Source organism: Grammomys surdaster, unplaced genomic scaffold (assembly GCF_004785775.1).
Source record: "Grammomys surdaster isolate TR1022 unplaced genomic scaffold, NIH_TR_1.0 199, whole genome shotgun sequence".
Classification (NCBI taxonomy): Eukaryota; Metazoa; Chordata; class Mammalia; order Rodentia; family Muridae; genus Grammomys; species Grammomys surdaster.
In genome coordinates, this window is record NW_021604644.1 from 4531318 (window position 1) to 4556467 (window position 25150).

The 25150-nt window shown below is 49.4% G+C and overlaps 1 protein-coding gene across 2 annotated transcripts in view; it reads left to right on the forward strand.

Moving 5' to 3' along the window:
* Pax5 (paired box 5) overlaps positions 1-25150 on the forward strand; it is a 177284-nt gene that overhangs the window by 26603 nt on the left and 125531 nt on the right. For both annotated transcript variants that reach the window (XM_028770224.1, XM_028770225.1), the window contains exons 4-5: positions 1365-1429; positions 4594-4722. In XM_028770224.1, coding sequence (XP_028626057.1) covers positions 1365-1429; positions 4594-4722 — 194 coding nt within the window. The remainder of the gene's footprint in view (positions 1-1364; positions 1430-4593; positions 4723-25150) is intronic.

Sequence of the window (25150 nt, forward strand, 5' to 3'; positions counted from 1 at the left end):
GCTAGGGCATCTCTACTCTTTGTGTTTCTGGTGTAAATGACATGGGCTCTGTGCTTTGAAGTCAGGTTGATGCATCCTCTGCTAAGGCACTCCCACACCCGAAGGCTACTCTGGCCAGGGAACTGGGAACCTTTAGTCTCTCAAAGAGCATAGCTGGAGTCATAGGTTTATAGTTGGGCATTGTATAAAGAGTTTGTCAGATAGGACCAGGTAGATGAGTTTGTCCTGAACTTTGCCTTTGGAACACTTGTTTTGGCTTTGCCCCACATTTGCTTACCGACTCTTTGTCTTTGGCCAACTTTCTGGTGTTTTTTTCTTCTTGTTGTCATCCTCAGACAACATGGTGAAACTCTGCAAACAACAGCAAGCACTGCAGCTAAGATTCTCCCCATGGGTGGGTCTGAGCTGGCTTCTTGGTGAGGCCCAGCCAAGTGCTTTCTTTGGGTAGCACTTTAGCCCTTCAAGGACACACATGTTCTCCCTTGTTGATTTTCCTGGTGGGTGCATTAAGCTTATTTGTGAAATCTTTGGGCCAAGAATCCAACATGGAAGTGCTTCCAGAGGACAAGCAGTTTGCCTGATTCAGTTCTCCTGTCCCACGGGTGGAGGCTGAGCTCTAGAGAGGGGGAAGGATCTCTGAGGGGGCTGCAGATACACCTGAGAGACAGTTAGGCCAACCTGGACCAGTATCACATCATCTTCTTTCTTCAGAAAAAGAAGCACTCAGCCAGGTGTGATGATGCACACCTGAAATCCCAGCACCTAGTAGGAGAGGCAGGAGAATCAGGAAGAAGTTCAAAGACAGCCTTTGGTACATAGGGAGCTTGAGGCTGGATGAGTTCTGTGAGATTCTATCTTAGAAAACTAGACCAAAGCTCGTGTACACACACACACACACACACACACACACACACACATCAGAGAGGCTCTGAGGGTCCAGGAATCGTGGGTGTAAGCCACCCAAAGACAGCCATGGGAAAAATCCCCTCAGAACCCCTAATTCCCAGCCTGGATTTATAATCTATCAATTCTGCTCTTCTGTGTCTCTGCTTACCTAGGTAAGGTCTCTTTCTTCTTCCTCTCTCTCTCTCTTTTTTAAAGGGAGGGGCTCATGCATGCTTCACTAGGCTTGGACTTGCTATGCAGCTGGGGATAACTTTGAACTTCTGATTGTCTTACCTCCTCTTCCCATGTGCTGGGACTATGGGTGTGTAGTACCATGTTCAGTTTACTCCTTGCTGGGGATGGAACCCAGGGCTTTGCTCATGCCAGGCAAGCCCTCTATCAAGGGAATGACACCCCAGCCTCAGGGTCTCTTTCCTTCTCAATGGTAAATAGTCTTTTTTCCCCCCAACTGCCTACAGGATCATCCGGACAAAAGTACAGCAGCCCCCCAATCAGCCGGTCCCAGCTTCCAGTCACAGCATAGGTAAGAACTTTTAAAAAAAATTTGAAAATCTAATGGGCTCCAAATATTCTAAAGAACTTTTAATCATTCTTATGGACAGATAATTCTGCATAAAACACTTCACACGCGTCCTAATGCTCCTTCTTTGTCATTCTCCAAGGGCTGAACCTGGCAAATGAATTTTATAAATACTGCTAAAAGGTTTTGAATTTTACTGATTATTATGATAAATAGCTTTCACCATGAGACAGAAAATTGAAATCTAAGCCAAAAAAAAAATCCACTAATGGGGGTCTATAGAATGTCAGATAATTAAAGTAATAAATCAAGAAAGGGATACTTATTCATAACATTTTCTGCACCATTAGTCAGTAAGTAGTTTTGAATGTGTTTTTTTCTTCTTCTATAACCGGCCTTCTGCAATGCTTTGTGCGCCTGCAGTCTTGAGTGAAGATGTAGCAAAACTTCTCAAACTTTTTTCTCTCCCTTGCTCTCGCTTCGCTCTCTCGTACTCTGCCAACTGTTGAGGGCTGCCTGTGGGGTTTCCGAGGTCCACAGGGGAAGTCTGAGTGACCGTGACTCACTAGGGCAGACTCCTAATTCACCACACTCAAAAGTCTAAACTTTTCTCTTGCTTTCTCTTCAAAGGGGAGCTGAAAATGACATTTATAGTCAAGGCATGTCCTTGATGTCATTTCCCTTGGGACAAGGGAATACTTGTGGGTTGCTGGGGTGAGGGAGTTACTCTATTGTGAGAAAGCTGGTGACTGTTCAGTAAGCTACTGCAAGTTTGGGTACCACACACCTGGAGAATTCTGCAGAACTGCACCCCAGATTGTGGAGTATTCCTGCACACTTATCACTGCCAGTTAAATCTGTGTGTGTGTGCAATGTGTGTGAGCAATGTGTATGTGTGCAATGTGTGTGTGTGCAATGTGTGTGTACAATGTGTGTGAGCAATGTATGTGTGCAATGTGTGTGTGCAATGTATGTGTGCAATGTGTGTGTGCTTACTTGAGGAAGCCAGGAGAGGGCAATGGCTCCCTTGGAGCAGGAGTTACAGGCAGTTATGAGCTACTTGATACAGGTGCGGAACTCAGGTCTTCTAGAACAGCAACCAACCAATGAGCCTTCTCTCCGGCCTCCACTGCCACTCTTTCTTTCAATAAAACCTGGTGATGAGAAAACTGTCAGAGGCCTGGCCTAGAGTTCCACTTCTGTCATTAACCTCAGCCAGTGAACTAGATGAATCTCTTGGCTCTGAGCATCAGTTTTTTTTTTTATTATTATTATTGATTGAAGGGTCACAAAGGTATTCCCTGGGGTTTCTGGTCCTCTAAGGATGGCTCTTTGAAAAAGAAGTCCTCCCTGCCCAGAGACCATTCTCATTCAGCACTGCTGTTTGCACTTGTTATGTAGAGCCTGGTGTCAAAAATTTCTGTTCTCAAGGACTTCCAGTCCCATGGGGGACCGTGTGGAGGGAGTTGGGGAACACAAAACAAAAAACCACTACCACCACCACCAAAGCAAAACAAACAAACAAAACAAAAACAAACAAATAACAACAACAAAAATCCCCAATCAAAGCCCCCCAAAGAGGTCTCCTTGTGTAGCAGAAGGGGAGACTCCTCTTTGCAGGGTGGAATGGCCGACTCAAGCGGGTTTCCTGGGTGGGGTGAGGGGGTGTTTCTGGCTGACCTTTCACTTGGCTTTAACTGTTCCAAGTTGGGTAGCATGAAAAACCAAAACCATCTTTCAGTAGTAATAAGAATAATTCTACAGTAACTCAACAGATAGGTTTTGCCCCAGAAATGTCTAGTACAACTTTATCTCAAGTGTATATAAAACTTTATCTCAAGTGTATATAGCCTCACACAGTATCTGAATTTATGAGCATTGAGGGCCCTAGACCTCAGAGGTTCAGTGACTAGTTTAAAGTCATAGGTGAAGCCAGAACTGGAACCTGGGTCCTCTGTGCCCTGTGTAATTACAAAATAACTAAGCAAGTGTCATTGGCTCTGCCCGTGACATGGCCAAGCCTGGCTTCTATGGACTGTTGTTTGAAGTGCCAAATGATTTTTTTATTTTTATCTTTTTGTTCTTTGCACCTCAATACAGAAGAGGTTGTGGGATTTGCATAAATCTATCTTGAGGAGCTTTTTCTGGTGAAGAGAAAGAGAAGTTAGCAATTTCTGCTTTGGTGTATCTTAAGAAGGCTCTAAAATCAAGCTCAATTGTGAGCAGAAAGGCACTGTGCCCTCTAGATGTGCAGAGGCAGGTGCTGCCTCTGCTCCAAGGAGTGACTTCTCACCCCCAGGCACGTCCTGGTTTGCAAAGTAAAGACTCCGGCTGCCTCTAGCTGGTTGCTCATGGAGAGGTGTGGGAGTGGTCTGCTGGTCTTTACCAATGGAGGAAGAACTTCTACAGCCCACAGGTGGAAATCCAGCCACACAGTTAGAGAGGACCCTTATGGGTGTCCTGGACTCTAGACTAGGAGTCACTGGGGAACTTACTGAAGTCCCCTCTCCTCCTGACCCCAAGGGACTCAGACCTGGCCTTGGCCACAATAAGTGTCCACCTCTGTTTCCACTTCTAGGAAGGGAAAAATTAGAACTGAGGCTAAGTATGGCTCTGCTGAGCTAGATCACCTGGAACCGATCCACCTTGTGAAACTAACTCTCCTCATTTGGCAAATAGAAATAATCAGTAGAGCCTGGGCTCCTGCAAGGATCAAGTGGAAAGTACGATACCAGTACAGATCTATTATATTGTCCAGTATTCACCAGTGAAGAGCATACTTATTACACTTTACTTAGAGCATGCTTGTGTGTGTTTGTGTGTGTGCTTGTGTGTGTTTGTGTGTTTGTGTGTGTGTATGAATACATACATGGATGGAATGTGAGCAGAGATAACCATGACTCCAGAATGCATCTAGGTGTCTTTCCAGCACTGGAGGTGACAGCAGCTGATGCCCCATCCACCCTACCCCATCCTCTTGTCTCCTGCACCCTTGGACTGGCTGGGATCTTAGTAAATTCCCCTTTTATTCTGTGCTTGTATTCCCTTTCTGCTGGGTCAGGGTGGGTATCCTTGAGCTGGCACTTTCCCTTCTGTGGTGGTTGTACCCAGCCCAGTGTATCTAGTGAGCACCTTTGTCACAGGCCAGCACCCCTCTCCTTCTACAGTGTCTACAGGCTCCGTGACGCAGGTGTCGTCGGTGAGCACCGACTCTGCAGGCTCCTCATACTCCATCAGTGGCATCCTGGGCATCACGTCCCCCAGTGCTGACACCAACAAGCGCAAGAGGGATGAAGGTAAGAGACGGCTGCACATTCCTGCCAGGGATGGACCGAACAGGGTCTGTGAGGAGCACTCACGGAAGGCAGAAACAAAAGTGCTGCGAACATGTTTAGCTGCAGAGGACTGGAGTTCCCAGGGCCCTAGCCTTTCCTGAGACAAGGAAGATGGACAGGCACCTGTGTGGGACTCCTTCCTGGCTGGTATCCTCCCATCTTTACTCCTTGGGTGAGAAGAGCCTTTAAAGAGGATCCTGAGGAGAGATATGGTGCCCCAGGGCTGCTGTGTATAGAAGATCTGAGCTTGGCACCGGTGTCTTCTTTGTGGGTTTTGGAGGCAGGAGAGGGATTGAGAAGGGCAGCTGTTGCTTTGTCCTGAAGTAAGGGACACATGTTGGGAAGAAAGGGCAGGGACTGGAAACACTCCTCTGGAGAAAGTGGAGCAATGGTGTTGGAGGGTGGATGGAAATAAATAACCATCTCATTTTTGCTCTTGGACTTGAGAGGAAGGAGCCCTGGGGCCTCCTGGGGATTACAAAGAGGCAACTTTTTCCTGTGCTTCCTGAACAATTGGAGCTAGCCACCTATGTGTAGGACACATGCTACAGTTACCTGGTCTTCCACTGGATGGGCCACTGGCACTGGCTGACATTAGCTAGTTTAAGAGGAAAAACAACCTCCTGGAAGTCTTAGTCTGAAAATGTGTGTGTTTGTGTGTGCATGTGTCTGTGTCTGTATGTGAGTGTGTGTGTGTGTTTGTGTGTGTGTATGTAAGGGTATCTTTGTGTCTGTGTCTGTGTGTGTCTGTGTGTGAGTCTGTGTGTGAGTGTGTGTGTCTGTGTGTGAGTGTGTGTGTCTGTGTGTGAGTATGTATCTGTGTGTGAGTATGTGTGTCTGTGTGTGAGTGTCTGTGTGTGAGTGTGTGTGTCTATGTGTGAGTGTGTGTGTCTGTGTGTCTGTGTGTGAGTCTGTGTGTGAGTGTGTGTGTCTGGGTGTGAGCTATGGTGTAGGGCTGGAGAGCAGAGTTACAGAATTTTGATTCAATTATCTATTTGCTGGCACAATTCTTCCTTAGCATCATGTAAGGGATGCATGTTCTCATGGAGATACATGACTAACTACTTAAGATCGGTAACTGGGACATTTAGCCCAGTGGAGGATTGGCCTGGGGTCTGTGTGCCCCAGGCATTGGAGATGGGCCTGTGGCCTCAGTTGGCAATGGTAGGCCAAGTCAGCATGATTCATGGTTCTTAAGAGTGTGCCTTGCCTCCTTCCCTAGCTCCCATGCCTCAGAAACAGATGTCAGAAGTCTTTAACTCAGTGGGTTGCTGTGCCAGCTTGCTGCGGGAGGCAGTGGGCCTGCCATCTCTGTTGGTTTATGAAGTTGATGGTGTCATCTTTTCTCTCCATGTCACCTGGACACTAAGCAGTTGTGCCAAGCTGGTGTCTGGCTGTGTTTGATCACAGTGAAGGGCTGGCTTATAAGATGCTCCCTTGCAACTGAAAAACTCAGGCAGAGATTTTCTCTTTAGAGAAAGAAAAAAAAAATCTAGTTTAATGTGTATTAACAGACAGATTCGGGGGGGGGAGGGGCGAGCACATGGCGCTAGATAGCTATACTGATTCACCATCTTAGATCTGTAGAACTGTTGGCCTCTCTGCCAGACACACAGTAGGTTGGAAGGTAGCTGTAATCTTGAAAGCTCTGGTGATCAGCTTCTTTTACTGAGCATGGTGGCTGCTTTGGAAATACTAATTTTTTTTTAAAAAATTATTTATTTATTTATTTACTTACTTACTTAGGGGTAAAAGTGCCCAAGTGCCGTGATGTGCATGTGTAGATCACAGGACATCTCACAGGAGTCAGGATGCAATCCAAAAGCGTGGGAATCTGAGACAGGAGTTCCATGAGCCCAGAGCCATCCTCGGCTTCTCAGTGAGGGCCTGTCTCAAAGACGACAAAACGAAACAAGAGCATCCAGAATGAGATGTAGGCCTGGGCGCTCTGCAGTCCTCTTAGTACCAAATCTTTTGGTAGAGGCTTGAACCCTAGGAAGATTTGGGGTGAAGTTTCAGTCAGTGGTATGGAAGGAGGTGATAGTGTTGGAAGCTTGACAGGGTTGGGAAGAGTGGGGGACTCTGCAGCTGTCTGAGGCCCCTCAAATCTGTCCTGTTTCAACAAGAAAAGGGCAGGTCTAACAGAGGAGTAGCTCCTATTGGGGAGATGTTGGGGGAGGGCACTGCACAGGGCGCCTCATCCTTTCTCACCCTCCTCCTGTATTCTCATGATCCCCTACGTTGGCCCAAAAGAGAGGTGAAGGGGCAGAAGCAGCATTCTCACTATATCATCAGAGAAGGTAGCCACGGTTCCAGGGTTCTCTGTGACATTGACAGTCACATAGCTTGTGTAGACAGGGAAGGGAAGGAACTAAAGAATCATGAGGCCTCATCCCCTGGCATTATAAGGTACTTGTCATCGGCCTGATCCTCCAGAGAGGAGGAGTGGGGATAAAGCAGCCTGTGGCTGGGCAGGGCCCTCGGCGGGTATGAAAAGGAGCGGCAGGCACCAGAGCACAGCTAATAGGTTGGATGTTGTTGAGGTTGTGGTGAAGTGAGACCTTGAGGTCAGAGATTTAAGCTAAGTAGCCAGGGCAACACAAGAGAGAGAATGGCTGGGCATGGCAGGGGCCAGCTGGGCGTAACACTGTGGGTGTGGAAGGATGCTGGTCTCTAGGATGGTAAGCAGGAAGAGTCTCAGCAGGAAAAGGGTGTTCAAGGGTTAGGAGGAAGACAGCTGAGCGCCTCGTGTCACATCTTCAGGTGGCAACTGAGGCTTCCCAGTGTTTATGTGTACTGTGTGTCAGGGCGTGCGGATGTCACAGAGTGCGCATGGGGTTTAAAGGACAACTCTGTGCAGTTGGTCTTACCCTTCCTCCTTTATGTGGGTTCTTGGTTGAACTTACATCATCAAGTTTGGGCCACAGGCACTTTCATCCTCCCAGTTGTCTTTACCAGCCTGGTTTCTGTTTTTAAAACTTTTAAGCTCCCTGGTGCACTATCATTTCCAGCTTGGAGCTGGGTTTTGCCCTGTGGGCATTTCCTCTCCAGACCTCAGGGTTGGAGAAGCAATGATACATCCATGGAGATAACCGCATGCAGAGTGCAGGCCAGAGATTCAAGAGTAACAGCTCCAAGTCCATTCAAAGGGCAGCATGTGTGAGGTAGGTGACACTCTCCTTGGGGGTGGGATATGCAAGGCAGGAAGGGGTCTCTTGATCCAAGGGGTCTGGGAGGGTTCTTCTCAGGAGATTCGTCAGAGGGCTCAGGAGAGAGAACATGCCAGTCAAAGGTGACAGAGAGTGTGCCCAGTCTGGGACTCCAGCGAGCATGTGCAGAGAGAGGACACCTCAGGACTCAGAGAAAGAGGTGGCAAATATGTCGGGGTGGCTCAAAACTGACTGTTACACACACACACACACACACACACACAGAGAGAGAGAGAGAGAGAGAGAGAGAGAGAGAGAGAGAGAGAAACAAATGGAATTAATCTTAACACATTTTCCTAGCCTAAACATAACACTTCAACATATAGTCAAGTCTTAAGATGCAACATGCTACCTCTTTTTTTTTTAGTATTTACTTTAAATTTATTAAAAGTTTATTTATTATTGTTATTATTGATGGTTATGTGTGCTGTGTCAGGGCATGAGCATATCACAGAGGGCACATGGGGTTTAAAGGACAACTCTGTGCAGTTGGTCTTACCCTTCCTCCTTTATGTGGGTTCTTGGTTGAACTGACATCATCAAGTTTGGGCCACAAGCACTTTCATCCTCCGAGTTGCCCTTACCAGCCTGGTTTCTGTTTTTAAAACTTTTAAGTGAATTGGAATGAAATGAAATTTGAAAATTTAGACAAATGTCGTTGTCAGAGCACACCTACCACCTCAGCACCTGGGGGAAGGATGCAGGAGGATGGATTGCTGGGAGGCTGAGAGCAGCTTGGGTGGTAGAGTTCAAGGCCAGCCTAAGATACATAGTAAAACTTTTCAAAACAAGAAGAAAACCTCAGCTTTCTCAGTTGTACTAGCCATGTCTCCAGTGGTTACTCATCCTAGTAGGCTAATGGCTACTGTATTGAACAACACTAAACATATAATAGATGCTCAATAAATGCTTACTGTCAGAATGGGTCACCTGTGCTCTTTGAGAGGCCTCCTAATTACTGAGGAGAGCAAATGGGGTCTCTGGCCTCTGTATTCACGGGGCCTCTGCTTAGCAGGTTGGGGCCTCCACAGAAAGCCCTACTTGAGTAGCTGGACTAAAGATAGGAAGAGCACCTTGGAATGTAGTGAGCTCCCCATCATCAGATGTATGGACAGCTCTGGACAAAAGAAGGGAAAAGACTCAGAGATGGTATCTGTTCTGGTCCCTGTGACTTTTGGAGGCTGTGACAGCTGAGGCAGCTGGTGCTTCCATGACATACAGAGTTTGAAGCAGTCTACATATTCATTTCCCCCTTTGCCACCTTGCCTGGCTCTGAATCTGCCTTTCATGGAACAGAACTGGGTAAAGGCCCTCACCCCTTGTTCACAGAGATGCCTTGGATTCTTGGGGTGGGCCTGGACCGAAAGGTTGGAGTGTGGAGAGGCAGCCTGGTCCCCTGGTCTCACCCATGACCTTTCATGGAGAAAGCTGTGGCAATGGTCCTGAGACCCTGCTGGACCGAAGGTTCAGTGGCTGAGGCGGGTGCCTCTGTCGCCCGAAAGTCCAGGGGAGCTGCTGACAGGCCAGACTTGGGAGGATCAGGCAGGGCTGTGAATAGCAGCCATGGGTGAAAGGGCAGCCCCTCTGCTGCTTCCTGGGACTTTGATCTCCAGTGAGGCCTTCTCCTGCCTTCTTCCGTTGGTCTCAAGGGCCCCCATTCAGATTCCCCCGACCTTCCCTCTCCGCCTCCCCTGAGTTTGAAAGGCCTTGAATATAGGAGGTCAGTGGACTGAGAATCCTTTTACCAGCTCAGAAAGCCAAAGGATCCAGGACCCGTGTCAATGCTGGGCCAGAGGCTCCTGGTGAGGCACCAAGGTATGCTGCAAACAGGCTGCTGCCTTTTCAGGAAGGGCATAGAATGAAAGCCGGGACCCTGAGGTGCCCGCCTGTTAAATAATGTCAAGTTCAGTGTGACCTCATAGTGAGGTTGGGGCGGTTGGCTGTGGGCTCCTCTCAGGACTGTTCCTGTTGCTAGGGTGTTTTTGTATCCCTGGTTGTGCCTTTTGTTTGGGAGTGCCTCTCATGTTGGGTTCTTCAGATTCTGTATGTTTCATATTAGTTACCTGTCGGCACACTTTCTTTTCTTTCTGTTTGGCTTTCATTCTCTCTTTCTTACCAACTTTGACTCCTGTCATTTGGTTAGAGGTCCCAGTTCAGCCCTGTCTAGCAAGCCCCTGGGGACTGTGGTGTGAAGGGCTGGGAGGACTAGGCTCAGCACTCCTGGGGACTGTGGTGTGAAGGGCTGGGAGGACTAGGCTCAGCACTCACCCTAGCCATAGGCTCTTGTCTCTCTGTCTTCCCTGGACATATTTCCTGCACCCTGGGCAGAAGATGGAACAGAGTCGGGGAACTAACTGTCAGATTTTCAAGAAGAAACGGGACTATTTTGTCAGGAGTTAGCGGCAGCCTTTGCCTATAGATCTTGCCCCAAGATTTCACAGGCCTATGAGCTCTGAGGAGCTCTGTCACCCAGAGATGCTGAGGCTTCAACAGGTCCTGGGGCATTCTAAGGTGGGGCTGGAATGGTCTGAGGACTTCCTGTAGGGACTTCCTGTAATGAGATCTTGAGCCAGTAATCTGGTCTCTGAACCTGTATTTTGTCATTTGGAAAGGACAGGTGGCAAGAGCCATGTGGATTACCATGAGGTTAAAGGAAGTGGCTCCCTGAGGGCTTTAGATAAAAGCCGCATAAATGGCCACTGGGGGTTTGAGGATGTGGGGACAGTCTCAGGCGTGGGATGGTAGGCTCCAGCCACAGTTCAAGCTGAAACTCACAGGTCTGCCTGCCACTGATTTCCTGTTTATAACAGTCAAGGGCTGGGGTGGGGCTGGGAGGGGGGTACGGAAGGAGTGGCATGAGGAAAGGAGGGTAGGCTGGGGAGCCCATGGAGGGTAGTCTTGGGGAGCCCATGGACATCCAGGCTGAACAACAGTGCCCCCAAGTGTTGGCTGCAAAACCAGGGGCCACCCAGCGTCCTTTTCCTTTTCTTTCAGGACCCTTCCATTCCCTTAATTTTCACACTCTCCTTTACAAGGGGAAAAAAAAAAAGGCTGAGCATGGCCTCAGTGTTCCATGGGGGGAGGTGCAGGGTGCACACCAGGCACTGTCCTCTGGGGTAAAGGACAGAATCAGAGTACCTGGAGCTGGAGGGCTGGGCGTCTCATGGGTTCTTCAGCTCATGTCATGGAGAACAACTAGGAGGTTATGGCACAAATCTCCCCCTCCACTCCTCCAGGCCAGGTCATCATGTAGACAAGAAACGAGGCTGGGCTGGAAGGAGTCCAAGTAGGTCAGGTGGTAAACCCTAGAAAACCCAGATCCTCAGAAAACCCTTGGTGTCCTCTGTGGTCCCCACTGTTAAGAGCTGCTGTGGCCTTATCTGTAAGGTGCCCTATTATGGCATGAGGGGCTCCCCTGCTGATTCTCAGGAATATTTCACCGTGAGCTCTGACCCTCCAGCTGTGGCTCCTTTCCCTCCTTCAGGCCCTGGGTGTTCTCTGCCATCATGCAGCAGAACCCTCCCTCTGGCACGGGCTGCCCAGAAAGTTGCTTTGCCAGCCTGTCCGGGTTGTCCATAGCCAGCTTGTGCTCTTGTGTAGCTGCTCATTGCTTACCATCTGACCTTCACAACTTACTAGGCCTGTGGATGCTTCCGGGGTCAGCGTGGAGCCCCGGAAAGCAAGGAGCTTTGCCTGCAGGGAGGCATCCATTCTCACGTAGCTTTTAGGGGGCAGGTAGGTGGTTACTGCCATTTTGTTGTGGCCTCTGTTGGGACTCTCCTGGCCCTTCGAGGGGGTGCCCTGTACTGTTATCTAGGTGGCCTCGTCCCTGAGTTCTCTTGTTGTACAGGCTGGAACCATGACCAAGGTTTTCACTTGCTGCCCCTCATTGTTCAGAGCTAGGTGACAGTGGGCTGGCTGCAGGTCATGATTTCATCTGAGGGTGAAGTCAGATCTGGGACTCCGGGGTAACCACTCTTTGGGGTTCTGGGTGACTCCCTCAGCTTGCTCTAAGCCCCAAGAACCTAATGCTTCTAGAATCTGAGCCCAGACCCTAGGGAAAGGAGTTCTGTCTAGCCTAAGACCATGGGTAGCAGGCCCCAGGAGTGGCCAAAGGTGTGTCTGTTTGTGTGCAAGTGTGTGTACCCTTGTAGTCGGAGGTGTGGGCAGTCCAGCACAAGCCAGAATCGAGTGGGTTGGGGTGTGGCCCAGAAATCACACTGCAGAGGCCCCAGAACAGTGGGGCTGAGGTAATTTATGTTATACTCTCCAGGGCATGAAGCTCTGACACTACCCAAGGACATGCTGGGGCCACAGAGATGCTAAGGACTGTATGTCCAGTTCCCAGTCTGGTTGGCTCGTCTTTCTCATCCAGCTTTTGAAGCCAGCGTTGCTTCAGCTGAGACCCAGGCAGCTAACTAACTGCAAGGGGCTCCTGGGTGAAGAGCCCAGGTGGTCTCTTGTGGGGCTTCATGGGCCTTTCCCTCAGACATGAGGCCTGTCCCATGGGTGGGGGGAGCAGGTTTCAGTTCCTCCCAGTTCTGGTCCCTGGGTTTCACTCTTATTCAGTGAAAGAGAGTCTCTATGGGAGCCCAGCTGCTGGGCCTCTCACCCCACTCTGCTTACACGCCTGCTCAGCCCGAGCCTCTCAGATTCCCTCAGACTCCAGCTCCTGTTCCCTGCATTTGTGTTCAGGGAAGCCTGAGATAGGGCAAGCAGCTCTCAGATTTTGGCACCCCTTTAAACTTGAAAAATTATTGAGGACTAATTAATTTATTGGAATAATCAAAGTGGGTAAAATTATTTATTGGTTTATTAAAATAACAATGATAAACAACATTATTTTAAGATAAGAGCTGTTTTCTAAACTGAAAAATCTAGCAGGAGTGGCACTGTCTCACACCTGCATTAGCTTCTTTAGTGTCTGGCTTGACAGAAGACGGCTAGAGTCGCAAAGATGCCTCTGTACTCACCATCATGATGCCGTATGCATCCTAGGCTCTGGAAAGCTCCAGTGTGTGCTGGAGTGAAGGCAAATGACAATGTGGCATTATGGGAAGACAGTTCCAATCTCACAGATCCCCTGAGGGTCGTGGGAACCCCCTGGTTCTCTGGCCTACACCTGGGGGGTTTCTGCACAGGCTGCTCCTAGAACTGACTGTGTCTGCTCATCTCTTGCACAGACAGGGAGCCCACATACGTTAAAAGAGTGGTTAGTTAAACCACTTTTTAGTTAAAAGAGTGGTTTTTGCCCATGTCTCCCATCCTTAACTGGGAGGTTGTGGTCAGACACACCAGCTTTGGCGATCCTCTCACACAGTGGATGTGTAGTTTCTTGCTCTTCTCCCAGGCTTTTGCTTCCACAGAGGCATGAGCACTGAGCTCTTCATATGTCCAGGAGCATGTCTGTAGGGTTTGATTTCCCTCCAGCTTGCTTCCTTCAGTGCTTCCTCAGAGTGGGGACCCATCCGTCTCCTCACACAGTTCAGTTCTGCACTAGCTCGCAGGCTCCACCCTGCGATTTTCTTTGGTGGAAGAAAATCCAGCCATGATATTGATTGGGAATAAAATACGAAAAAAATAAGAAAGTGCCTCTAGTATTTATCTTGACGCCTGATATTAGGCAAAAAGCAGATCTGGTCGTGGTTTGTTCTGATTTCATAGGGGCCTGTAGGTATTCTAGAAGGGGCACCAGGATAGAGTGATTCACATGCGTGTGCACAATGCGTGCTTGTGTGCATGTATAATTCCACTTTGTCACTCCAGTTTTTCCTTTCGCTGGAGGACATATCATTTGCTGGAGAGAAAGGGCATGTCCTGAGACAAGCTGAGATGTGCCATAGAAAGAAAATGCATTTGAAAAACATAAAAGAGATGATGGTGTGAGAGATATCGCTTATAGTGAGATCAATTGAGCTATGAGCCAACAGAAGGTGTGGCCCCTTAGGAAAGGATTAAAAGTGAGGAGGGCTTAGAACTTCCCAGGACCAACCACCAGGTGGCACCATTGACCCAAGACAGCTTAGTTGCTGTCAAGGGTATCAGGGCAGTGGGTGGTGGCTATTTGTGAATTGATATGCTTGTTCCTGGGCTGGACTGGCATGACTAGGCAGGGTGGCCATTTATCTGAGTCTCTCTTCTCTGCCAGAGGGAAAGCTGACCATTAGTGTTGGGCTTAATCCCATCCTTTTTTTTTTTTTTACCTTGTAGCCCAGACATCTTGACACAAACCTTTCTAGAAATTCTCAGGTCTACCCTGAGCCTTTACTTGATGTGTGATCTTGGGCAAGTCACTGCTTTCTGAGGTTTGTTTCCCTCATGCTAAAACAAGCAATTGGATCTTAAGAGTCCCACATCGGTGGTGTGTTACAGGTGCTGCTGGTGCTGGAATTCCATCCTGGCTCTTTCTGTTAGCTGTATGACCGTGGGCAGGGCACTTCTCACAGGAAGCGTGCCCTCTAATCTCTCTCGGGTATTGAATAAAATGCCTGATTGGAAAGTGCCTTGGTGTATATGCATTGTGTGTGTGTGTGTGTGTGTGTGCCCATCCCTGGGGACTGTTAGGAGCCCTCTCTCCTTAGGGTTGTATCACTGCTTGTGAACACAGAAAAAGACTTTTGGTCTTTGTTTTCTTTGAGATACCATGTCTCTGTCTTAAATATTTCTTCGACCTCCTTCTTTCTGTCCATCACCATGGCTACTGCCCTGTCCAAACATTTCCTTCTTTCCTTATGGACGATTGCTACTGTCTCCTCTCTGCTCTCCGCCTCTTGATTTCTCCGAAGGGTCACACAGCATAGCATGCCTAGTGTCTCCTCTGCAACACTGTTCTGATCCGTGGCTCACAGCAGGGTGTGAACGCTTCACATCTACACCGTGACCTCAGAAGCCCTTGGAACTTCTGGCTGTCCCGTGAGCCTCTGATCTCCTCACCGTCTGTCTTTTCCTGACCAGTTCCGTCATCCCGAGGCTCCTTCAGCCGTTCCTCATTACCGCCTGCCGTTTACTGCTGACATCACTCAGGTGGGTCAGAGTCAGGCGACCTGGGGTCTACTGCAGACTCCACACATAACTACTCCCATGATTTTGGGAGTCACATGCAAGAGCCTCAGTTTCCCCATAGGAAACCAAAGGTACCAGTCGTGCCTGCCAGTGAGCCACAGGGATGGGCTGAGGCATATGAGGTGCTGAGGAAACTCCTAAGGCCTTTCATTATGGTGCTGTGTCCCTTCCCTGACCCACCATAGCCCAAGGTGACATTCAAAGAACTCAGGGTCCAGCTTGACTGTCACTTCCACAAAGAAGGATCCCCTGCCTATCTGTTCCTTCTAGCCCTGTTAATAAGAATGAAACATTTGTCACTTGTCCATCCCTCCTCGATCCCCAAAGACTATAAGCTCCATGCAGGCAAGGAAGCATATGGCAGCAGTCACCATGTCCCCTTTAGTGCCCAGCTCAGGGCCTAGATCGTGGTAGCAGATATGTCCTGTACGTCTGAGAAGGCCTGGGTTTGGCTTCTGAAGGATGGATTGTGGAGTGGAACCTGGAGAGCCTTGCCCGTTGACTCCCCACTCCTGCCCAACCCAAAGCCTCCGCATGCCTGCCAAGCCCCATAGAAGGGAGCTATGAAGTCCATTCTGCAGGATACGGGGCACCCTCGGTCCTAAAGCACGTGTGCACACGTATGTGTGCCTAAGATTCTCCTCTGGCCTGATGCCTGGGCATGTGGCCCTAGTGTGAATGGATTGGGGCCCTCCCCAGGAACTGCAGGAAGGAGCCATGCACTCACTATCACTGACAAGTTTTGATTGACACATGCTTGAATGACGAAAGCAGTTCATACAACCAGTTTACCAAGCGAACACTCTCACCACCCTCTGTTTTTACAGAGTCAGAGAGTTCAAGGAAGTTGTCCAAGGTCACACAGCTGAGCTCGGGCTTTGGCAGTGGAACTTTGGGGCTGGGCAGTTGGCTCTAGCATACCCTTACCCTCTACTCTGGTCTGCCTCTCAGTGTCACAGTAGAATGGTGCCAGTGTAGGGCTGAGTGTCCCCATGGGCATATCCTCAGCTCTCTCCGACATGGGCTTCAAGGCCACTTTTGTATCACCAGTCCTGCCCTGAGGCTGGACGTGGATGGACACAGCTCAGGCTTGTTTCTCCCCTGAGATCTCCATTCTGGAAATTTCTCCAGCAACTCCGTGCTCTGCACACTTCCCTTCCACATTCGAGCTAGTCAGCTTCAGCCCTGGCTGGTCGTTTACATGGGTGACATCATGGACGGATGGGGTCCCTGCCCAGCCTTTAAGCCACTGGCTGTGTGCTTTCACAGCTGAAGGCCTTCCTTGATCCCTGGTTTCTTTATCTACCAAAAGGGTTTTTTTTCCGTGTCTTTCTTGGTAACTAAAAATGTTACCTATAATATTTGATTTACACTGGCCAGAGGAAATGATTGGTATTGTTTTTCTAATATCAGAGCAGAGAGGTTTTTACTCTGAACCTAAGAGTCCTCAGCAGAACTGTGAGGGGCATTTCTATATCTCCTGCCCCTTTGCCCCACCCCACTGTCATTTTTCTCTATATAGCCATGCAGGCCTCCGACTCACATGATCCTCCAGCCTCAAGAGCTAGGACTGCAGGCATAAGCCACCACGTTTGGCTTTCTCTTCTGTTTAAAAGTGGTATATTGGCTTGATAGGGTTTTTCTGGCTAGGCTCAGAAGAAAAAGATAGAAGAACCAATCAGAATTTATTGACTGATTGAGACAGGGTCTGCAATCGCTCATGCTGGTCCTTGACCTTGCTTTTTAGCCTAGAGTGATCTTGAATGGTTTATCTGGATTTCAGGTGCCTCATACACCCAGTTTATATAATGCATCAGGATCTTTCCCAGTGCCTTGTATACACTAGACAATCACTCTGCCTACTGAGCCACACTTCCAGCCCCCACCCAGAGTCTAGACAGGCAGTGGTTTAGCCCCGTGCTTTAGAAATGCAACTCACAAAGCCATGCCTGAGGGGGCTTTTGTAGGCTGTGAGCTCACACAGGGGTGGAGGAACCCGGTTTTCTTGTTTGGTTTCAGTACTGATCAGTTGTGGTCCTGCCCCATCTGGGCCCACATTTGGATGCAGGAAGCCTGGCGAATCTTGTAGCTCCTGGTCCCCCGTTCTCTCTCCTCCATGCCCCCTCCTTCTCCATCTTCCATCTTCTCTCTTCACTTCCCTTTTCTTTGAGACACAGACGCTATCCAGCTCTCCTGAATGGCACTTTTGTTCAGTGAACATCTCTCCTCTGCAAAGGACGACTGGTCAGGTTTGTATCTTTTAAATGCTGGACATTTGATCAGTTAAGAACCCTCGTAGTGCTCAAGAGAGAGGCAGGCGTGTGTGTGTGTGTGTGTGTGTGCTGGAGATGGGCAAACAGCAAAAGCTCTCTGAGGCCTAGGCTTCATCCCTCCAGCAAATGGCTCTTCCCCAGACCTCCTTTCCATATCTTCCCTGTGGCTCAGAGGATCTTCCAGATGGACCTCATGTGTCTTCCTCTTGGCTCCCTCAGAAGGAAGAGGGGTGGGAGCAGCAGGGCCCAAGCCTGAGTTGTTCTTGTTCAAGGCCTCTTTGAAACAGAGAGGAGAGCACTGGACTCAGAGTCCGGGGCCCTCAGGTCTTGCCTCTGCACTCCTTGCTGCTAATCATGAGCAGACCTTTCCGGGCCTCAATCTCCCTTTGCTTTTTCTTCCCCCACTTTTTTCCTTTGGGTGTGTGAGTGTGGCATGTGTATGGCATGTGTGTATGTGAGTGGCACATGTATGTGAGTGTGCAGGTGCCCACACCCATGTCCACTCTTCGGGAGGCAGGGACGTAAGAAGTCTTCCTCTACTGGTCTCCATGTTATTGCCTTAAGTCTGGTCTTTCACCAAACTGGAAGCTCACCACTTTGTTGAGGCTTGTATGCCACTAAGCTTCTGGTCTACATGTCTCTGCTACCTACTGCTAATGTTACACACACACATACACACACACACAGCCATGTTCCAATTTTTGCAAGGGTGCTAGGGATTCAAATTCAGAACCTTGTATTTGAAGAACAAGCAATCTTACCCACTGAGCCATCTCCACAGCTTCTTCCCCTTCCCTCTGCTTTTTGAGACAGTCTTGTCATGTAGCCTAAGTTGGCCTTGAACTCCCAATCCTTCTGTCTAGACTGCTCAAGTGCTGAGATTTTAGGCATGCACTACCACAAGCAGCTCTGTTTTCTTATCATCAAAGAGACAGTGAACGATTCTTTCAGAGTCCTGGCAAGTTTAGTGAGACCCAGAACACAGGCAAGTGAGAACGGTGGCGCGCTCTATGCGGGCAGAGAGCATTAAAGTTCGCCTTCCGTTTCTGCTTTGTGACCTTGCTCAAGGGTGAGTTTTGCCATCTGTCCACTGGGAGCAAGCAGTGAAGCCAAAACTCTGGAGGAATGCAGGTCCATCGGTCACTTGTCTTTGGGAACTCTGGGAAGAGTCGATCTTGGTGGTCCTCACCTACAATTCTAGTAGGAGAGGGTAGAGGCGGGCAGATCACCAATTCCAGGCCTACATAGAGAGAGCCAGTCACAAAGCAAAACAGAACCCCAACACCGATAACAAAAAAGTAGTGTCTCCTGGAGCCGTTGCCCCTTTTATCCCCAGAACCACACAAAACGGCCATGATGTTGCACACCTGTAATCCCTGCTCTCAGAGAGTGGAGGCAGGAAAATAAGAAGTTCCGGGTCATCCTCGGTTACGTAGTGTGGTCCAGGCCAGGCTGGGATACAAGAGACTTTGTTTCAAAGCAAGCAAGCCAGCAAACAGTCTGCTTCAGAAGGTTGTGAGGCTAAAGCCATGCTTTACAGGACTTGGCTCTGCGTGGGCACCAGGCGACTGTCTGTCCCTTTCCTCCAGCACACTCAAACTTGAAGATTCCAAGCATCCAAGTCTGTCTGAGCCTTGGCGGGTGAGGAAAAACCAGGCGGGAGCAGCGAGTAGGAGTTTATTAAAGGCCACACCAGAAGTTGCATCCCAAGAACCAGCCTTGTCACCTAGCTCCTCCAGGAAACAGGAGTTGTTCCAGGGTAGGCTTGTTCAGCTTTCTTGGGCCTCCCTCCAATTCCCAGGCGGGGCCTGCGGGTTGCTGGCCCGGAAGGCTCAGCCTTGCTGCTCGCGGCGTGGAAGGAGGAATCAAACCCACCGCGGCAGCACCGGGCGCCCTCGGGAAGGGGCGGCCTGCCATCGCGGCCCGCGCTGGGCCTCCACTGAACATTTGCAATTTAATTGACATTTGGCGGCAGGAAGCCAATCAGTATAAGTCAATTGACGTTCCGAGATAAAACTAATCGGCGGTCGGCCCGCTGCTCCCGCCGGCGCCGCTGCGGCTGGGCCTCGGGGCGCAGCGTGGCGGCCGCTGCGCCGCGGGCTGGCCCCGGCAGGTAACGGCGCTGGCGCGTGTCTCGGCCCGCGAGGGGGCAGCCCGCGGCCCGCTGATTGCCGCGCAGCCCACGGTGGCCGGGAGAAGCCCCGTAATGAATGACTTTATTTGCCGGGGCCCTGCTGAGAACAATTGAGTTTGTTATGGTAACAACGGATGCCAGCTTTCCGCCGCCCCGGGGGGCGCGGGCGCGGGCGCGGGCGCGATGGCGGCAGGAGCTGGGCAGCCGAGCAGATGATGCGCGAGCTGAGCAGAGGGGCGCCGGAGCGGGGGCCGGGGCCGGAGCAAGTGTTACAGCCGAGCCTGGCTGAGCACGAGAGCAGCTGCGGGCTGTCTTGGACGGAGCTGCCGGGACTGGATGGATAAGAGACACACAGTGCCGAGCCGGATGGGAATCCACTGAGTTCTGTTGTTTGCTGGACCGGCCAGTCTTCCTGGTTGTATCTGAGACCGTTCCTCTGGTTCTCAGCATGGAAGTAGTTCTACTCACTTTAAAATTTTTATTTTAATTAATTAATTAGTTAATTAATTAATTTTGCAAAAGGGACAAAAAAGATATCCCTTCCTCAATACTGTGGCTTGGGGAGTTGAGGGACAAGATTTCAGAACCAGTGTGCTCTGCATGAGGACATGGGCTGCCTCCCACGGGGTCCCCTGTCTGCATCCCCGTGCTTTCTGACTTGACATCTGCCACAGGAAGGCCCCCTTGCCACTGACAGAGAAGGGTGCCTTTGAGCTTTCAGCCACCTGATGCCTCTATCAGACCATGAGTTCTGAGGGCAGAGGGTTGGAGGTGCATCCCAGAAGCCTTCCGGGTCTTGGCATGGAGCTGTTAGCTGGTCGGCTTCTTTCTTCTTGGTTCTAGACACCAGGGTGTCTCCCCACCTCTCTTATAAGCTGAAGCATACAGCCTCTGAGAAAGCAGGGCCTCGCCGGAAAATGTAGCACAGATTTGCTGTGTGAACTTGTCCATAGTCTGTTCTCTTTCCAGGCCTCGATTTCACTATAAGACTGAGGGAGTTGAAACTGACTCCCAGAGCGAGTTGAATGCGAGAAATCAACAGGGAAATTGAGGCTAGGATCGGGTCTCTGTTTCTACCTCAGAGCCCTTGGGTGTGTTGCAGAAATCAATCATCCCCCCTTCTTCGGCTTTCTGAGGCAAACAGTGAGATTGACATGCTCTCTATTCTAAAGGCATTGCCTACAGAAGCTCTCAGAAGCACAGGGACTATTACTGTCTTTATTTTTGTAGATGGGAACTAGGACTAGTTTAAATAAACAGTCTAAGGCCATAGAATCAGTAAGCCGAGGGCTAGATGCAAACTGGATCAGTTGGCATAGAGAGCTCAGAGCTCTTTGGCCTCTCCCGGCTCTCATACCCCGCCTTAGCTCCACCCCTTTCGCTCCTGTAGCCCCCTAAGGTCATGGTCCATGTTTGCAGGACAGCAGGTAAGCTGACACTTCCAGTCTTTGTTTCTATTTTAGACATAGGGTCTCATGGAAGCCTATATGGCCTTGAACTTGAACTCACTGTGTGGCCACGTCTAGCATCCTCCTGCCTCCGCCCTCTCAGCTGGGACCACAGGCATGTGCCACCATGCTCTGTTATTCAGTGTCACCTCTCCCTCTGGCTGTGCCCTCTGTGCTCGGCTGTGGATAGCTGAGAGAAAACTCTGGCAGGAAGGGACAGCTAAGGCAGAACCCTTCTTAGCTTATAGTCTAGCAGGAGTTTTAGATTTGAAAAATCGCTTTTTCCCCTTTCTTCTTTTTTCTTTAGACCAGATTTCCTGTAGTTGAGGAGGACCTTGAACTTCTAATCCTTCTGCCTTTACCTTCTGAGTGCTGGGATTACAGGTGTGTGCCACCAAACTAGCTTTGAAAATGGCTTTCTGAAAAGCAGAGTAGAAGATCCAACCTTGCCTTTCGGAAGCAGGCTTCCATTATTCCTTACCCGATTGTTGAGTTAGAACTGTTTTTGGTACCTGTCTTCTGTCCCTAAAACAGCTTCTGGAGAAGTCTTTTGTTTCCCTGAGATAACCCTTTCTTAGGCAGATAGATTAGGAAAATGGTACCCAGGAGAGGACAGTTCTCAATGGCAAGCTTAGAAAGGGCTGGGAAGTCATTTATATCAACCAACTTCACATCCTGTCGAGCCAGCCTCTCCTCCAGGCACTATGCTGCCCTAAAATGAAATTCAGGCAAAAGAGAACCAACAACACACATCATTCTAACAAGTAATACAATGGTCCAGCTGTAATAAAAGAGAGAATATGGATAAATACAGCGACAATGAAACATATCCCCCATTATGTAAACGCTCGGGGGGACTGCACTAGGTGACCCGAGGTGACACTTGCGTTTCGTGTGGACCCGCCATGAGCCCACCAGCTACAAACGCAGACAGCTGTGGGGTTCGGCAATATCAATGCCTGCGGCAGTGCCACCATCAATAAACTGATTTTCTAAAATGGGTGAACATGTCCTGATAAAACTGCAGCCAGTGCAAGGCACCATTTTTTCTCTATTTATATGGTGGTTGTATTCTTGGGAGTCAGTAGATATTAAAACAGCAAGATTTTGTGGGTCTGAGTAAAACAGAGTCAGGCTCTTGGCCCAGATATTTATACACAGTTTCTAGCAACCTGACTGCTTTAAAATGACATTATTATGAGACAAGTAGACTGGCCCAGTGTGACGCACAGCTGAGGGTGACCTTGGTCTTCCTATCCTCCTTCTAGTGCTGGGATTGCAAGACTGTGTGCCACTGAGCCTGGCCACACAGTACAGTCTTCCCTGAACTTTAGGATGCTTTGTAGCATCTCTCAGCCCTGACATTCACAGTCCTAACATCTCTCCCCAATGACTGATCCACAGACCTCCCAAACCCTTTGTCTCATTAGTCTTAGTAAGAGTCACCTGAACAGGGCTAGAGGGACAGCTGTCCCTAAAGTATCTGCTGTGTAAGCACAAAGACTTGAATTCACATCCTCAGCACCCACATTAGAAGCTATATGAAGCCTGTCATCTCAGTGCGGAGGAGGTGGGGACAGGAGGATACCTGGGGCTTGCTGGCCAGTAAGTCTGGCTGAATTTGTGAGCTCCAGGTTCGGTGAGAAACTGTCTCAAACAGTAAGGTGGTGAGCAAAAGAAGACAGCTAACAGCTTCCGCTGACCTCCGCATGTGAGCGAATACATACAAATACCAGATGCCATACATAAGCACACACAAAGGCTCATTGAAACAAAAGGTCTCTCTATGACATTTTTCTATGGGAAGCTCTGCAAGTTTTTTGTTTTTGTTTTTGAAACAAGCTTTGGCAGCTGGGGATGTGGCTTAGTTCGTAGATCAAGTGTGGGCTTGGCAAGCAGAAGGGTTTAGTTCAATCCCTGGAACCACATAACCTGGATATGATGGCAACACCCGGAATCTCTGCACTCGTGGGTGGGTCAGAAGTTCAAGGTCATCCTCGGCTACATAAGACTGTGTCTCCCTCACCCAGACCCCAAAACAAACACACACACACACACACACAAGAAAACTTCCTATGTTGTGTACCTACTGTGCACAACATCTGTTCTGTGGAGATAAAAAAGTATGTTACTTGAGTTGTATGTGCCCTGTGGAAATGGCTAGACTCCCAGGAGATCTCCGTTGGTGAGCGCAGCCCCACTCACCTCTATTCTCAGCCTCTTCGCTCATGCTCCCAAATGCAACCTAGCTGGAGCATCACCTTCTCCAAGAAGCCTTCCCTGGCTCCACAGATCCCACAGATGCTTGAACTGGAGGGTCTAGTCTAGCCTCCTCCGCGAATCTCATCTGTTGTTGTTATTTTTGTTTATTTAGAGTCCAGGTCTCATGTGACCCAAGCTGGTCTTGAACTTACCAGATAGCCCAGGAGGAGGGCCTTGAACTCTTGATCCTCCTGCCTCTACTTCCTAAGGGCTGACACTACAGGCATGGGCTACCTCACCCAGCTTTCTAATTTTAATTCATTGAAGTAAATAATTATTTTTTTTAGACAAGGTATCATTTTGTAGCCCAGGCTTACTTAACTTTCATTTTCCATTATTCCTTAGAGCAGGGGTGGTGGGCTGGGGTTGGGGGAGAGTTGGGGGGGAGGATTGCAGTGGAGGGCACCAAGCTCATGTTTTTCCCTGTGATCAGGCATTAGTTTTCTTTTTCCTGTTCTCACTGAATAACCCCCATCCTCACTGTGCTCCCTTGTTTGGGGTCTGCCTGTTGTGCTTTACTGATCCCAGTGCACAGATGAGGTAAAGGACAAGGTGAGGAAAGTTCACCCAGTTAGAGCTTGCACCCAAAAGCTAGACCTTGATCTTGAGGAGTCACCATTAGCTCTTCATAAGGTGCTGGTTCTGTGGTCTCGGTAGTGGGCAAAGCCTGGCAACTCCCTTCTCCTTAGAAGTTCTGTCAATAGAGCCTTGAGCTGGGCATGAGAGCCTAAGACCTCTGGGGAAGGAGTGGCCATTTCCCCGCCACAGGCCACCAGCAAGCAGCTGTGGATCCACTTTTGTTTATTCACCCTATAGGTGTGTAGTGTGTGCCTGCTCTGTGCTGGCCTTTGTTCTAGATTGAGGTGACAGGGACACAGCCAAGGATGAGACAGACAGAAGACCACGCACACAAGAGTGGTATTCCACTGAACAGGGAGAAAGTAAGAATGACTGATGTTGCATTGTTAAATGCTTTTCCCCCCAGAGCTGGGCATGAAACCCAGGCTACCGCCTGTGCACACATGTGTGTTGATTGTTGAGCAGGATAACAAAACTAGGAAGGAGTTGAGGAATGCACTGTGGGTGGAGACTTGCTTTCTTTTGTGTTTGCTTTTGTTTTGTTTTTCGAGACAGGGTTTCTCTGTGTAGCCCTGGCTGTCCTGGAACTCACTCTGTAGACCAGGCTGGCCTCAAACTCAGAGATTCACCAGCCTCTGCCTCACGAGTGCTGGGATTAAAGGTGTGAGCCATCACTGCCCAGAGGGGACTAGCTGTCCTCTGGAAACTGAGATGTCATTTGAGCAGAGGCACCAAGAAAAGCAGGAATGAGACAAATGGATACCTGGGAAAGTTCTCGAACAGGAAGTATAAAGGAAGAATGTATTTGATGTAGCTGAAGAGAGGGCAGCGAGGAGGCCAGAGCGGTTACAACAGGAAGAGCGGGAGGGAGAGGTGTCAGGCAAGCAGAGGAGATGGTGCAATGGTTAGAACACTTGCTGTACAAGCCGATGGCTGGAGTTTGGATCCCCAGGGCCCCAGAAAAGTCTTAAAGAATAAAGATGAAAAACAAGGACGATTCCCCATGTCAACCTTAGGCTTACATAGGCACATGCATACATAGGCACATGCATACATAGGCACATGCATACATAGGCACATGCATATATAGGCACATGCATACATAGGCACATGCATACATAGGCACATGCATATATAGGCACATGCATGTGCTTCCACCACATACATGCTCACATATACCACACACATACATGAAGATAAGGATGAAAGAAAAGTAAGGACATGCAGAGCAGAAGGGGAAGCAGCCAGGCCCTTTAAGGATACAGCAGCTATGAGCAGTTGTGGTTTTTGCTGAGGGAGCCAGGGTATTAGTGGACAACAGCCAGGATCTCTGACATGAAGCATGGGAGGTCTTCCTGTTGTCTACCCTTAGACAACCATCACTTATAGAGGACAGTTCTTCCTAATACTCTGGCATCTGCC